General features: G+C 38.0%; 2 protein-coding genes across 4 annotated transcripts; one reads left to right on the forward strand and one right to left on the reverse strand.

Annotated features, from left to right (window-relative positions):
- Positions 1 to 3,091: 3,091 nt before the first annotated feature.
- LOC111976092 (pleckstrin homology domain-containing family B member 2-like) lies at positions 3,092 to 8,517 on the reverse strand. Of its 3 annotated transcripts, none has more exons than XM_070447572.1 (8): positions 8,463 to 8,517; positions 6,711 to 6,759; positions 6,301 to 6,453; positions 6,083 to 6,185; positions 5,935 to 5,974; positions 5,723 to 5,809; positions 3,862 to 3,979; positions 3,092 to 3,689 (listed from the first exon to the last, which is right to left on the reverse strand). In XM_070447572.1, exons 2-8 carry the CDS (start codon positions 6,745 to 6,747, stop codon positions 3,547 to 3,549), a joined length of 681 nt encoding a protein of 226 aa, XP_070303673.1. In that variant the 5' UTR covers positions 6,748 to 6,759; positions 8,463 to 8,517; the 3' UTR covers positions 3,092 to 3,546. The 3 variants fall into 3 exon arrangements, with proteins under 3 accessions (XP_070303673.1, XP_023860603.1, XP_023860602.1); XM_024004835.2 differs by lacking the exon at positions 8,463 to 8,517 and adding an exon at positions 7,439 to 7,550 and having other exon boundaries at positions 5,723 to 5,791; XM_024004834.2 differs by lacking the exon at positions 8,463 to 8,517 and adding an exon at positions 7,439 to 7,546.
- A 152-nt stretch (positions 8,518 to 8,669) lies between these two features.
- On the forward strand, positions 8,670 to 14,040 carry ing5a (inhibitor of growth family, member 5a). The gene is made up of 8 exons (XM_024004348.2): positions 8,670 to 8,801; positions 11,990 to 12,061; positions 12,224 to 12,390; positions 12,545 to 12,656; positions 12,751 to 12,850; positions 12,945 to 13,080; positions 13,218 to 13,279; positions 13,359 to 14,040. The coding sequence occupies exons 1-8, from the start codon at positions 8,765 to 8,767 to the stop codon at positions 13,396 to 13,398; spliced, it is 726 nt and encodes a 241-aa protein (XP_023860116.1). The 5' UTR covers positions 8,670 to 8,764; the 3' UTR covers positions 13,399 to 14,040.
- The last annotated feature ends 1,253 nt before the right edge of the window (positions 14,041 to 15,293 follow it).

A 15,293-nucleotide genomic window follows, 5' to 3' on the forward strand; every position in this document is an offset into this window, starting at 1 on the left:
CTGTAACGTTCACTCTGTGTTGGTGGAGTAGCACTCATTGAAGCGGACCATATCATGATTAACTATCAGCAACTTTAATTTGATTTCAACTTCCTTTCATTGTCTTTTTTTGTACAATATTCATATTCTTTTGCTGTAGGCTGTTTTTGAAAGAAGGCATTAGTCTGAGTTCCTTGCTGTTCAACAGCAAGTAAAAGTACTTTGGGATGGGTGGGTGGGGCTATGTTATGAAATAAAACCCAATGATTGATCTGGAAGATTAATCAGTAATTGAGTGTGCAATAATGTTTGGTCATTTTTTTACCTGTACCCCTTCAATTGTACAAGTTGTGCCTTGAAAGAGAATCAATGTATATCCCCTCTCACCTACTACTAAAGCCAATGAAACTTCAGACACCCTATGAAAGAGACACATATTCAGACCGTTACTTACTTGGTTATGATTGTATACAGCTCTTTCTATAACCTCTGACTTAAAAACACAAAAAATGCTATAAATCTCAATGTACAGTAGTCATTCATTCTCATTTGAGCTGTTCACAAATATTGTCTTGTCACTGGGATGAGATTAGTGTAGAGTTGAACAATGCTGAGAAGGGAGGGGTGTCTTCATAAAAGAAGAATGGTCATTATGTTTTCTTTTGAAAATACTGTTAACATCTATGGTTGTGGGGTTTCCTAGAAATATGTATTCAGGTTTTTTTTCTGGGATGTTCCAGAGGTATCCAGTTGTGTTCTAATCTTGGCGTATATGTAAATAAAAATATTACTTATTGAAATGACTGGTTTGGTTTTACTTTACACATCTTTGGATGGATGTATATTTCAATATATACATACACTACCGTTCAAAAGTTTAGGGTTACTTTTAAATGTTCTTGTTTTTGAAAGAAAAGCAACATTTTTTGTCCATTAAAATAACATCAAATTGATCAGAAATACAGTGTAGTCCATGGGGTGACACACAATTGGCTTCGCGTCGTCCGGGTTAGGAGGGTTTGGCCGGTAGGGATATCCTTGTCTCACTGCGCACTAGCGACTCCTGTGGCGGGCCGGGCGCAGTGCGCGCTGACTAGGTCACTAGGTGTACGGTGTTTCCTCCGACTCATTGGTGCGGCTGGCTTCCGGGTTGGATGCGCGCTGTGTTAAGAAGCAGTGCGGCTTGGTTGGGTTGTGTTTCGGAGGACGCATGGCTCTCGACTTTGTCTCTCCCCAGCCCGTACGGGAGTTGTAGTGACAAGACAGTAACTACTAACAATTGGATACCACGAAATTGAGGATAAAAAATAATAATAATAGAAATACAGTGTAGACATTGTTAATGTTGTAAATGACTATTGTAGCTGGAAACAATAGCTGTACACATAGGTGTACAGAGGCCTATTATCAGCAACCAACCTGTGTTCCAATGGCACGTTGTGTTAGCTAATCCAAGTTTATCATTAGAAAATCCTTTTGACACTTGTCCTCTTGCTCAGTTGTGCACCGGGGCCTCCCACTCCTCTTTCTATTCTGGTTAGTTTTTAGCACAGCTGAAAACTGTTGTCTGATTAAAGAAGCAATAAAACTGGCCTTCTTTAGACTAGTTGAGTATCTAGAGCATCAGCATTTGTGGGTTCGATTACAGGCTCAAAATGGCCAGAAGCAAAGAACTTTCTTCTGAAACTCATCAGTCTATTCATGTTCTGAGAAATTAAGGCTATTCCATGTGAGAAATTACAACGCTGTGTACTACTCCCTTCACAGAACAGCGCAAACTGGCTCTAACCAGAATAGAAAGAGGAGTGGGAGGCCCCGGTGCACAACTGAACAAGAGGACAAGTACATTAGAGTGTCAAGTTTGAGAAACAGACGCCTCACAAGTCCTCAACTGGCAGCTTCATTAAATAGTACCCGCAAAACACCAGTCTCAACCTCAACAGTAAAGAGGCAACTCCGGGATGCTGGCCTTCTAATCACCAAAATGAAAGCTAGACAGTCAGAGAGCATCGAAAATGTCAAAATTATGGAAATTTTGATGGGAAGGAAACACATCACTTTTCAATGCATCCCTCCGGGACAAATTAATAACTGGCACTGTTATTAATTTGCTTTGGACTGTGTTAAGAGCATATCATGGTTAAAAGTGATATCTTTTTCAAACACCATGTGACATCAAGCAGCTCACCTTGAGCCAAGGTGAAACTCAGAAGTTGCTAGGATTCACAAATAGTTTCCAAAGTGAATTCATGTGGATTTAATAATTTAATAAGTAAATTGTTAAAATGTCATACAATCGCTAAAGAGCAATAAACACCTCATTAATTCTGCATAACAAAATGTTTTCCATTTGAAATGTAAGGTATAATGGTTTTGTGATTAGACGAAAGCAGTTTGCCCCATCAAGCTCTACTTCATTTGATATCAAATAAATATAATCTGTTATCAATTATTGTATACAACATTCATGTCAAAAAAGGAAACACAATCTAGTATTCCAAATGTCTATACAAGGTGGTGTAACGGAGTTAAATAAGACTTTGAAATTGAATATAAAAGGTGAAAAACCAGTCGCTGATGTGTTCAGCGACAAATGAGGCCAATCAAATATTAACTAATTAACGTATCCAGTTAACCAAAGAGCACATAATGTAATGAGTCAATAAATATCCATAAATATCAGTAACATGAAAAATAGACACATATTTAAAAATGATTTTAGTAGTGGCGTAAAGTCAAAACAATTGAAATGTCAAGGAGTATCATTCAGTTCTCTGTTGTAGCAGCTTCTAAATGTAAGATTAGCCTGATGTTTGTGCATACTCTAGTTTACACATGCATCTCCTCCTCACCTCTCACATGAGGTGAGATAAAACAAAAGACATGGTTCAACAGCTGACAATGAAGTAATAGGAAAACCAAGCAATAATGACTGTAGTAAAAAAAACGAATCCTAGATTCACTTCCAAAAATATCCAATATCCTTCCACGTTCAAGGAATGACAATAACCAAATAACAACAAATGAAGGCAAGTAAAATCTAGTGAAAACCCTCAAAAGGACATTGGATTTAAGACAGATGTGTAAAGTGAAGAATCAGGATTTTACAAGCTCAGGCATGTTCCAATAAAAAAAACTCTAGTCCCACTCTTAATGACCACTCTACTATATGAGGCATCAGTTAGAAGACTTTACATTTGCTAGACCTGAAAAAGATAAAATAAGTTTAAATATATCAAAACCTTTTCTTCAGATGTGCATTAGAATATCACATATTTTGTGTTTCTTCAAACAAAAAAAGGCAAGTTGCAAAATAGCTACTGTGCCTAATAGAAAGCGCTACAACGTTAATATACATCAAAAGCTTTGGTAAGGACACAAAAGGAGTAATCTACTGGCACATCACAATCAAGCCTCATAGGTGAACAAAGCCCAACCATCACATACATTTAACTCCTCCATCTCTGTCACATGGCTACAGAAATGCAGCTGCAGTGCTGCCAAAATGTGGGAATGTTGCGTGTCAGTTAGGGATAGGTATCGTTGTAAGCTGTTCCAATGAAGACACTAAAAGACAAAGAGAGACCCAATAGCCAATCCAGTCGCAGCTCCAGCAAGCATGCTGAGAGCCACGTCTCCTCCATCATCACGTTGACGCTCGTGAACAATAACCTGGTCCATTCCTTGGGGATCCCTCATAGGATATGCTCCTACAAACCGTGGTGGGAAATATGAACTGCGGTTAGAATGGTGAAAACTTCTATATTGCTAAAATAGTAATTGAAAGATTACATCCATTAAAAGAAGGAAGAAACATTTAAATCAATGTAATTATCAATGTAACCTTGCAGACTTAAAAGTGGGCATTCACCCAGTGCATACCTTGGTACTGATAGGGGTATGCAACCGCATAAGGCTGCCCATCAGCTGAATAAATGATCTGTGTGCCATGGAAAGGAGGAGCTGGGGCATAGCCTCCATAAGTGTCCGGGACATAAACCTATTGGAAAGGCAGAAATTACCTGTCACTATGGGAGAGTACCACCACCACCACCACCGTAACTAGAAAGCATGTATCCTAAAGCACAATATATAACAAACACCATGTTATATAGATGTATTATAAACTAAGGATTTACAATGGTTTCACTAAATCAAGGTAAGTACACTGAAAAAAACAAAACGCAACATGTAAAGTGTTTGTCCTGTTTCATGAGCAGAAATAAAAAAGAGCCCAGAAATTTTCTAAATGCACAAAATTATTATTTTGCTCAAATTGAGCAGAAATGTGTTTACATCCCCGTTAGTGAGCATTTCTCCTTTGCCAAGATAATCCATCCACCTGACAGGTGTAGCATAATAAGAAGCTGATTAAACAGCATGCTCATTACACAGATGCACCTTGTGCTGGGGACAAAAGGCCACTCTAAAATGTGCAGTTGTGTCACAACACAATGCAACAGATGTCCGAAGTTGAGGGAGCATGCAATTGGCATGCTGACTGCAAGAATGTCCACCAGAGCATTTAATGTAAATTTTTCTAGCATAAGACGCCTCTGTAGTTTTAGAGAATTTGTCAATACGTCCAACTGCCTACAACCACAGACCATGTGTAACCATGCAGCCCGAGGACCTCCACATCCGGCTTCTTCACCTGCGGGATTGTCTGAGACCAACCACTCAGATAGCTTGATGAAACTGTGGGTTTGCACAACCGAAGAATTCCTGCACAAACTATCAGAAACAGTCTCGGGACAGCTCATCTGCGTGATCGTCGTCATCACCAGGGTCTTGGCCTGACTGCAGTTTGGCGTCGTAACCGAGTTCAGTGGGAAAATGCTCACCGTCAATGGCCACTGGCACGCTGGAGAAGTGCGCTCTTCATGGATTTACCCTGGTTTCAACTGTACCGGGCAGATGGCATACAGCATCTATGGCGTCATGTGGGCGAGCGGTTTGCTGATGTGAACAGAGAGCCCCATGGTGGCGGTGGGGTTATGGTATGAGCAGGCATAAGCTACGGATAAACAACACAATTTAATTTTATCGATGGCAATTTCAATGCACAGAGCTACCGTGAAGAGATCCTGAGGCCCATTGTCGTACCTTTCATCTGCCGTCATCACCTCATGTTTCAGCATAATGCATGGCCCCATGTCGCAAGGATCTGTATACAATTCCTGGAAGCTGAAAATGCCCTAGTTCTTCCATGGTCTATATACATTCACCAGACATGTCATCCATTGAGCATGTTTAGGATGCTCTGGATCGACATGTACGACGGCGTGTTGCAGTTCCCGCCAATATCCAGGAACGTTGCAGTCATTAAGAGAAGTAGGACAACATTCCACAGGCCAATCAACAGCCTGATCAACTTTATGCTAAGGAGATGTGTCATGCTGAATGAGGCAAATGGTGATGACACGAGATACTGACTGGTTTTCTGATCCACACCCCTACCTTTTTAAAGGTATCTGTGACCAACAGATGCATATCTGTGTTCCCAGTCATGTGAAATCCATAGATTAGGGCCTAATGAATGTATTTCAATTGACTGATTTCCTTATATGAACTGTAATTCAGTAAAATCTTTGAAATTGTTGCATGTTGCGTTTATATTTTTGTTCAGTGTAAATGTCAAGACAGAATTCCAAGTCAAATAGCATAATACACTGTGCAACACTGACTGCTCAAAGTATATTCACAAATGTAAAGGATAAGCAGCAGGCTCACATGTACTTACCGGAGGTGGAGGACCATATTCCGAATACGGAGGAAAGGCAGAAGCAACAATCTTCTGCGCAAAGTCAATCTGAGGATGAGCGACCACCTAAAATATAGATCATCTCTATGGAATGTTTTGAATGTGAATAAAATAGTATACTAATCTAACACTGTCAATAAGAAGACTAGGATATGAAGGCTGGGGGTCTTGGCAGACCAGTAGAAACTCACAGAGCTGATTTTGGCATCCTGGAAAGCCATGGTCCATGCACTGAAACAACAATGGGAAAACAAGAATTGACATGACTTATCAGCAGGCTATCCAATATCGACACAACTAACCACAGTAATATTGATTACAATGGGAGAGCTGTCTTACAAAGCATCATCGGCACTGTCTCCACAAATGCTGATGACCCGTCCGTCTCTGCAGACTATCTGGAGCAGGGCATTTTGACTCCTGCCCTCTGGTGGGTTCAGATCTATTGACAATGAAAATGTGGATGGAACAGGTGATTGATGGGTTGGTGCAGATAAACTATCCTAGGTCTAGTTGAGAGGATAGGATAGAAAAGTATAACAGATGTAGTCAAGTACCTTGACATGCAGTTGCACTGCGAATGTTAATGCAGTCCACTCTCATGTGGATCYCATCCTCCATATCTCGCCGGTGCTGGTCATCAAAGAATACCAGCCACCCATCAGACCACAGGTCAAACCAGTTTCTCTTCCACCGCCGCAGAATAGTGCCTGCATCAATTGTATTAAAATATTGTAGCACTTAGTGCAAACACAAGCCCCAAAGTCAAAGAGCAATRAGGTCATCGTGATATGGAAAAACTCCATGAGGAAATGCAGTGAAGTGTCATGAAGAAACATTCAACTATAGAAATCCAACTTATTCTTGACCACACCTAGTACCTGTTACATTGGTAGTTGGAAACATGACAAGCATGATGCATGGCTAACAGGTTTGTGACATTTGTGTGCTGTACAGCTCCACTTACTCTGCCGATGAAGGAAGCCACTTTTCACAATCGACATCCTTAGGTCACTCTGAAAATAGAATACATAGAAACATTTGGAAACAAAAAATGCTTACTGCATATAGCGAAATCCATTTAGCTAAATGTACCTTCCTAAACCATCACTGATCCCAATCTAGTTAGCTACTGTAGCTGATTTAATCAATAAATTGACTGGTCCTTAATTAGAATGATGGGAATTGTAGTTTATATCAGTTCTATATCTACGATTACAAACTGGGTGGTTCTAGCCTTGAATACTGATTGGCTGACAGCCGTGGTATATCAGACGTATACCACAGGTATGACAAAACATGTATTTGTACTGCTCTAATTATGTTGGTAACCAGTTTATAATAGCAATAAGGCACCTCGGGGGTTTGTGGTATATGGCCAATATACCACGGCTAAGAGCTGTTCTTATGCACGACGCAACGCGGAGTATATACCACATCCCCTTGTGCCTTATTGCTTAATCACAACACGCACTGCCTACACCAGAGAGGAAGTTTACTATATTTATCTACACTCATTGTTTACAGTGCCGGGTATGCTAACTAGCTAAGTTAGTACTGTCTGTAACGTTACCTAGCTCGCGGACCTATTTACGTTGGCATTTGGCCCTTTGGTAAAACTATAACGTTACTTTGAAGTTTGTGCTGACAATATTTCTGGAGATTATAATATGACTAACGTTACACATTCCATACCTGTATCTAAAATACTAATTGTGGAACGCTGTTTTCAAAGCCCTGAGACGACAAACGTTAGCTAACTGCCTTGTTTTGAATGGCATAATCAATATCATTCTTCTTCTTCTGTGGTTTTTATATGGTGGTTGCATAGTCAATACATTGACCGGTCCTTAATTAGAATGATGGGAATTGTAGTTTTAAAACGCGTGGCTTCCTTGCGTGGCAGTGTAAGAAGATGGAACGAGATGGATTTTGGCCGACATTGTGCAAATCATCGATTAAATATTTGATTTCATTACAGTTTTCTGTTCCCAAAACTAAAATATGTTATGAACAGAGTGGACTAAGGTTTGTAGACTATACCAGTTCGCGAAAGTAAAAAAATATTGTGTTGTGTAGAATGAGCGCAAGGGCGAATTGATTTATTGCACACGCTCACTACATAGAGTAGGCGTTCTCTAACATAAATATGCAAATAATGCTAGACCGCGCCAATAGGATCTCGCTAGCTCATGCTTGGCTCTGCCCACTATGATTATTTTGCTCCCGGTGAATGGGCTTCCTCTCACTACCATGGTAGTGAGTGGTAACGCCAAGCGGATGCTTCATATTTATACATTCGGTGAAATATCGGTCTCATTGTTCTTTCTATCTGTGGTAAAGAGCTGTCACGACGTGCTGACCTGTCTCCCTCGTTCACGTAACTCAGCCAATGGTGGACTAAATTGCCTGCTGAAGTGTTCTTAACGCTCACTCAGCAACAGCATGTCACAGTGAAATATTTGTATATTTTTTTAAGAGAAATGCCATGGCAGGCGCAGTCCAACAATATTTTCAAAATAGCCCAATTGCAGAAAAACCGTGGACATGGCAACCCTGGCTGCATTATTTAAACGCAAACACATTATCTAGCCAAGACAAACAAACTGATTTAACATCTCGTGTAACTTTGACAACCACCATATTTATGTCATCAAACCAGACATGTATAAAAAATAATTAAAGTCGATTAAAAAAAATTTGTTAAATATTTACGTACTACCTCACGGCGTTCTGAGCTTGTGAAAGGCAAAATTACTTTATCTAAGACAAATAGTCATATTAGTAGTTATTCGTAATGTTACAATAATAATGTGTGTATGATCTTTACTGTTTGAAGCGTATTAAAATATGAAGGAGCCACACCTTAAAGTTATCCAATCAGAAGAACATATTCAAACCTGTATTTTAAGCCAATGAAAGTTGAGGACGTCATGAATTAGAAACGTATCTAGCGTTCGGCTAAGCTAGTTAGCAAAAAAACATGTTTACTAGCTAGTCCTGTAAAATACAATTGAAAAGATGGCGACGGCAATATACCTGGAACATTACCTCGACAGTGAGTATCTAGCTAACGTAATGTGAACAGTTGTTAATTGGCTACATTTCCAATCGTGTTTGTTTTTCAGTCTCGAACTTCTAAACTAACGTTAGATAGCTTGGCGAGCTAGCCACACATGTTGTGTCGTTAGCGAGATTACAAGTTCTCAGCATTACTAACTAGTTAGTTAATTTACTACTATTGTTGTTAGTTTTCTAGTAACTATGGTATTGAAGTTGTACGTTAGATGAAATGCCATAAATTGAATTTATCTATAGAGAACTAATGTTAGCTTGCGCACTGAGGGGCTATTTTTCCGCTGTCTTGGCTTATTTTGTAGCAGTAAACCAGTAACCGATGATGTTGTAACTAGTTACTAAACGGCAACCTGTACATTAATCTCAGTGGTGCATGCCAGTATCATAAAATGTGTTTGATAGTACTTTCTAGTTTGCTATAGCCACGTTCCGAATTATGATTGACAACTTCCCTGAACAGGGAGCGCTTTCCTCAATGTAACTTTGGCAAGTTGGCGGGGAACGGCAGCCGCGCAACCTCGTTTTATACGGCGAGTCAGGTGTACACTGGGCGGAATGTTTGATTTCAAAGTGCGTCACGAGCRCAAAGTATAACCAAATTCCAGTTCCACATCTGCCAAAATAATCAYATTTATWAAAAAAATTCATTAACAAATCAATACAAAAATTGTATGCACTCTACTGTAAGTCGCTCTGGATAAGAGCGTCTGCTAAATGACTAAAATGTAATGTAAATGTAAAAGTACATGGGGAAACACGTGTGTGTGTGTGTGTGTGTGTGTATAGATAGATATATAATGGACATTTGGGCTAGGGGGTACAATATCACATTACACAAGGACCTTAAGGGGAATATACACATTAATAATTCTTTTTTTTTGTTGTTGACATTGTGTTTAAGTGTCTTAAAATATAGTTACATTTGTTTTTTCAAGTTTATTTTTTTTATTTTTTTTGTTTGTAAATTTGAAATATAATATTTGGTCTAAAGAATAATGAAATTAATTACATAAAATTGTTTCAACTTATTTCTATCATAAGTAAAGAATCAAAGCAGCATATCTCTCCATAATAGTCTAACATCTTCATAAATGTGTTCAATTATAAATCTACTGATGTCTTGCCACATCCATTTACATGAATACAATGCAAAAAAAAGATGCAGCACTGTTTCTGGGTGGTCATTACAAAAGTTACGATTTTAATTTGTTTTTATTTTTTTACTTCTTAATATAGTGGTTGTCAAGATAATATTTATGAATAATTTTTAAATAAACTTCCTTCATTTTGTTAATAAGTAGGTATGTGTGTGGCAACATCCAAACTTTTTCCCAACAGACATTATCAGTAAAACCATTCCAATAATGTATAGATACATCCTGTTGCCACAAGGCTCGTATAGCTCTATTGTTGTTGAATGAACTTAAAGAAAAACAAATCTTTCCTACTAATGAGTCAACCGGGTTAATTGTAGGTATGTTTTGAGAGTCAGGTCTTGACATGTTCCGGAATAATAAAGCAACACCTGAGGGAATGGCATCTAAAACAATTGCAAAATCTTTAGGTGTTACAGGGATCTAGTTAAGTGATAAATTCCTTATAATTAAGTAAAAGACCCTCTTCATTTACAAGTTGGCTCACCGATAGGATATTTCGGAACCAATATTCTTATAACAAAGAAGTATTTTTTTATACCGTATGTCCTGATTATTCCATATATAATATCTGTGTGGAGAAAAATTATGCTGATAAATTAAGGACTATGACAAGAGAACCTGATGAAAAGCAGAGTTTCACTGGAACTTTGTCAATATTATTATTGCAAACCAACATGAAGGCCACCAAAAGTAGAGAAGACATGATGAGGAATAAAGTTCCACATAGAAGTGGGTCTTCTTAGGAATTCTTTTATCCAATTGATCTTAAAAGTATTCTTTAAGGTAGTTAAGTTCAGAAAATTCAGCCCACCATACACAAGTGTTCCATTATATCAGTTTTTTCCTAATGTAATGGGTACGGTTTCTCCACAGACCAAATGCTTTTCAACTTTCTATCTCTTTGCTTATTTTACCGTCAAGATATAAAGATAGAGCGGCATATGTTAGTCTAGACCTTCAGCCTTGGTTATTAGGACTCTTCCTTTTAATGATAAGTCCCTATGTAGCCATTGATTTAGCTTCTTCTAGTTTTTTTTTTAATGAGGGTTAAAATTTAGTAAGCCTCTAGACTTCTGATCCTTAGTAATGGTTATGCTTAAATATGTAAGTTCTTCTTTCACTGGAATACCATAATATGAGGGTGTCACACAATCTTTGACAGCCATGAGTTCACATTTATTAATGTTAAGATATAGACCAGATGCTTTGGAAAATGATTCTATCACATTGATCGATATGGGAATCTAACTAGTGTGTTTCAGAAAAATTGTAGTATCGTCAGCCAGCTGGCTTATAATAATTTCTTTACCAGCTATGGAAATGCCTTGTACAGGACTATTATTTAAAGAATTTGTAAGAAGTTGTGTGATTAATAAAAATAGATACAGTGAGATCGAGAGCGAAATAAGGAAAGGTTGTCCTAACTCAAATCTAGGTGAGGTGCCATGTTTCAGTTTGATAGAGCTGTTACCATTCGTATAGAGTCTTAATAGCCTTACAGAAAAAAATCACCAAAGCCAAATTTCTTAAGGGAGTGGAAGATAATATAAAGCTATCCTCTACCGTAAAACAAGATTATTTTGGGGGTCACTAGTTACCACAGTCATAATAATTATGGCTAAACCCTGCCTATTTCTACAATTTCTCTTCTGATTTTAAAATGAACCTTAACCACACTTTTAACATGCCTAATCCTATCTTACATTTTTTTTTTTGTGTGTGGCTGTGGTTACTAGTGACAACCTTGTTTTCCATGGGGGAAAACATTTAGGTTGAAGTTATTTTGGTAGTACAGGTGTTGTGATCCAGCTACCTGGCTAACATTATCCATTTTGTATGTGGCCACCTGTTATCTAGTATCGTCATCAGACTGCAGTGTATTCATTGTAGAAAAGTGAACATGAACCATGAGCTGTCAGCTGTGTGTTACCATCAAATCCTATCTTGTTCTGAGGATTAAATATTGTAGTTCCTGATGACTGCGTTTAACAATCATGACGTATTCCTCAAGGTATCGAGAATCTGCCCTGTGAACTACAGAGGAACTTTTCACTGATGCGGGACCTGGACAATAGAACTGAAGGTACAAAACATGAGATTGACATCAGTTAAACTACACAAAAAATACATTACAAATTGTATTAGTTTTGATCACCTGATTTACTACATGGTTTCATGCCCATCATTATTATATTGTTCAGCATATTTCTTTTTCCAGTATTTAAATTGTCCTGCAAATGTGTAGAGAAAAAAGGAGAGATCGACAAGCTGGCAGAGGAGTACATCTCAAGTGTAAGGAACTTGGCTACGGAACAGAGGGTTGTGCACCTGCAGAAGATCCAGAGTGCTTACAGCAAGTGCAAAGAGTTCAGCGATGACAAAGTGCAGCTTGCCATGCAGACATATGAAATGGTCAGTGCTCCAACACTGTCATGAGTACATAAAGATGTCAATACTTTCACTATTGGTTGTATAGTGCTCCAAACCTGTCATTTGAGTACAAATTAGTGTCATACTGTTGGTTTTGCATAATCTATTGACCAATCTAATTGTTTGCATGTCATAGGTGGACAAGCATATCCGCAGGCTGGATGCAGACCTGGCCCGATTTGAGAATGAGCTGAAGGAGAAGCTGGAAGTGAGCGGCTATGAAAGTCCAGAAGGAAGAGGGTTAAAGAGTAAGCAGGGAGACTGTCGGTGGGAAATACTTCTACAGCACATTTACGACATGTAACTAAATTCCATGTGCACATCTGTGAATATCTGCTTCAGAGGGTGAAGGTCGGGGACTGAGGGAGAAGCGTGGACCCAAGGGGAGAGGCAGGAAATCATCGGATGAGGATTCTCCCAGGAAGAAAAAGCTTAAAAACAGGTATAGAAAAGATTGTATAAACAAAATACCATGTATGTGTGTCTGCCTGGTTTTTACTCTAACTCAATGTCATTTAACCCATTAATATCTGTAGCCCAGAATTGAGTGACGCTCTCCTGCCAATGCAACCGTCAGATGTTTTGGACATGCCAGTTGATCCAAATGAGCCAACATACTGCTTGTGCCATCAAGTGTCATATGGAGAGATGATTGGATGTGATAACCCTGATGTAAGTTTTTATTGGTTGTCTTGTTATTCCAAAGAATGCTTTGAAATTAGTGGCATTTTTATGTAGATCCAAGAAGTTAATTGAAAGATTACTGTAATCTGAATGTCTTCTTACCAATATTTTCACTTTTCAAACAGTGCCCAATTGAGTGGTTTCACTTTGCTTGTGTTGATCTTGCTACGAAGCCAAAAGGAAAATGGTAGGTGAATCTTTTACAAAGTTGGTGATTACACGCATTACTTTTTTGTACATCTTGTATTTAGTCTATTCTCTTTCAGGTTTTGTCCACGATGCACCCAGGATAAGAAGAAAAAATGATATATTTCTTAAGTACTTTTCTATAAATGTTTTTGTCTGTAGTAAAATTAGTGTAATATATTTACAAAAATATTTCCCTTTCTATTATGGCTGTGCATAAATATGATGATCTAAATACAAAGCTTTTATTCAAAGTACTTGAAATTTGTAAAGGTTTTAGTATTTGACAAACAAATTTAACTGCTGTTGATAACATTTTCTCCATGGTTTAGTTTCATTTTTTTTTATTCTGTCCTCACTCAAGTGATACGATCTCATTTGTGTCTGCATTTTAGTTACCTAGCTACCTCTTGGGTTCAAGCACACACATGCAGAAATTTTGTATACAACAATCTTGAATCCTGCCAAAAAATCTTAAACCAAGCAAACAAAAACGTTCACTCCGTCCATTCTTGGACTAATAAGCTATCTGGTAAAAGGTGTACTATATTTTTATATCGACTGTCAAAAGCAGTTGCCCGCTCTTGAATGTATGATGGTGATAATGGTCAGACATTTAGGAAGCTACTGGGATTTCTTTGCCAACATAACCAGCAAGCATTAAAGCACTTTGAATTAAAATCAACTGCTCACCACTAATTATTAGCAATTTAACAATGCTTAGATACAACAACAAAAAATTCTGGGGAATGGTGTTCCAAAGATATCTTATTCAAACTGCTGTAAAGTACGGAAGAAAGACCAGCAGTAGCTAGGTTTCCATCCAATTTGCGACTGATTTTCATGCATATATTCTAAAATCTGCATACAAACTGCATTTTCCCCTCCAGAGGGGTGTTTCCATCAAACTTCCGATGGTTGTCACAAAAACTGTTGCGATAATGGTCTATAGACAGTTCGGACAGGGTAGGTTATATGATGAGATATAAAAAAAATCCAGATCACTTTTAATTGATAATAAGCAGCCAAGCACTGACCAGCGTCATTCAGATTATAGCCTTTGATATTTCGTGGAAATTTGCATGAAGCTCAACACCATATGCTCTTATCCAGTGACTTACAGGAGCTATTGGAGTTAAGTGCCTTGCTCAAGGGCACATCAACAGATTTTTCACCTTTTTTGGATTCTGGGATATTTTTGGGGTTACTGGCCCAATGCTCTTAACCGCTACCTGTCGTCCACTTAACCACCATAAGTTATGAAGTTTGTGAAATAAGTTATGACGAACTTTAACTTATCTGCCGATAAACTCTGCATGCTTTTTCACTTCGTGTTAGTAGAACAACGAAACATATCATTCATTGCATGACTTCAAGCTTACTGTGGTTTTTACATGTCAATATTTGTGCGTAAAAACGTTTCCACCGCAATTGTGGCAATCTTTTTCACCAACAAAAAAATATCCCACTGTCTTGCGTATTTTGTTTTGGCAACATTGGGAAATGTACCGTTTCCATGAGGCCTGTCGTGAGTTTTTTTTATTTTTATGCCTCAGGTAATTAATCTGCATGAAATGGTTGGATAGAAACCTGGTTATTTGAAGAAATTGAACGTTAATGATTCTGAGCTACTATCCACTGTAAAAAAACACTGCTATTGCTTTTTAATATTTTGTTGACCTAAAATTTTTAATGTAGAGAGATTCAGATGATATTTGATAGTTGTTGCATGTGCTACTTTTTATTCTAACCTTACACAAAATACTATTGTACTTGATATAGGCTACAATGTTGACAATGACATGTGACAAGAATATTACTTTCCAAAGATTGTTACTTTAGATAATTCTTAGGGGTTTAGCATAAACTTGTCTTTAGTTAACTGTGAATATATAAATCTTGTACAAGTATAATGCTGTTGAAACAGAGGGTCAAGGAGACAAAGTATTTGTATTTTGTAAATGTAAGTTTCATATCAATAAACATGTACAACTATTCAATATTTCAATAGCATC

This window comes from Salvelinus sp. IW2-2015, linkage group LG16 (genome assembly GCF_002910315.2).
Source record: "Salvelinus sp. IW2-2015 linkage group LG16, ASM291031v2, whole genome shotgun sequence".
In the NCBI taxonomy this organism is placed as follows: domain Eukaryota; kingdom Metazoa; phylum Chordata; class Actinopteri; order Salmoniformes; family Salmonidae; genus Salvelinus; species Salvelinus sp. IW2-2015.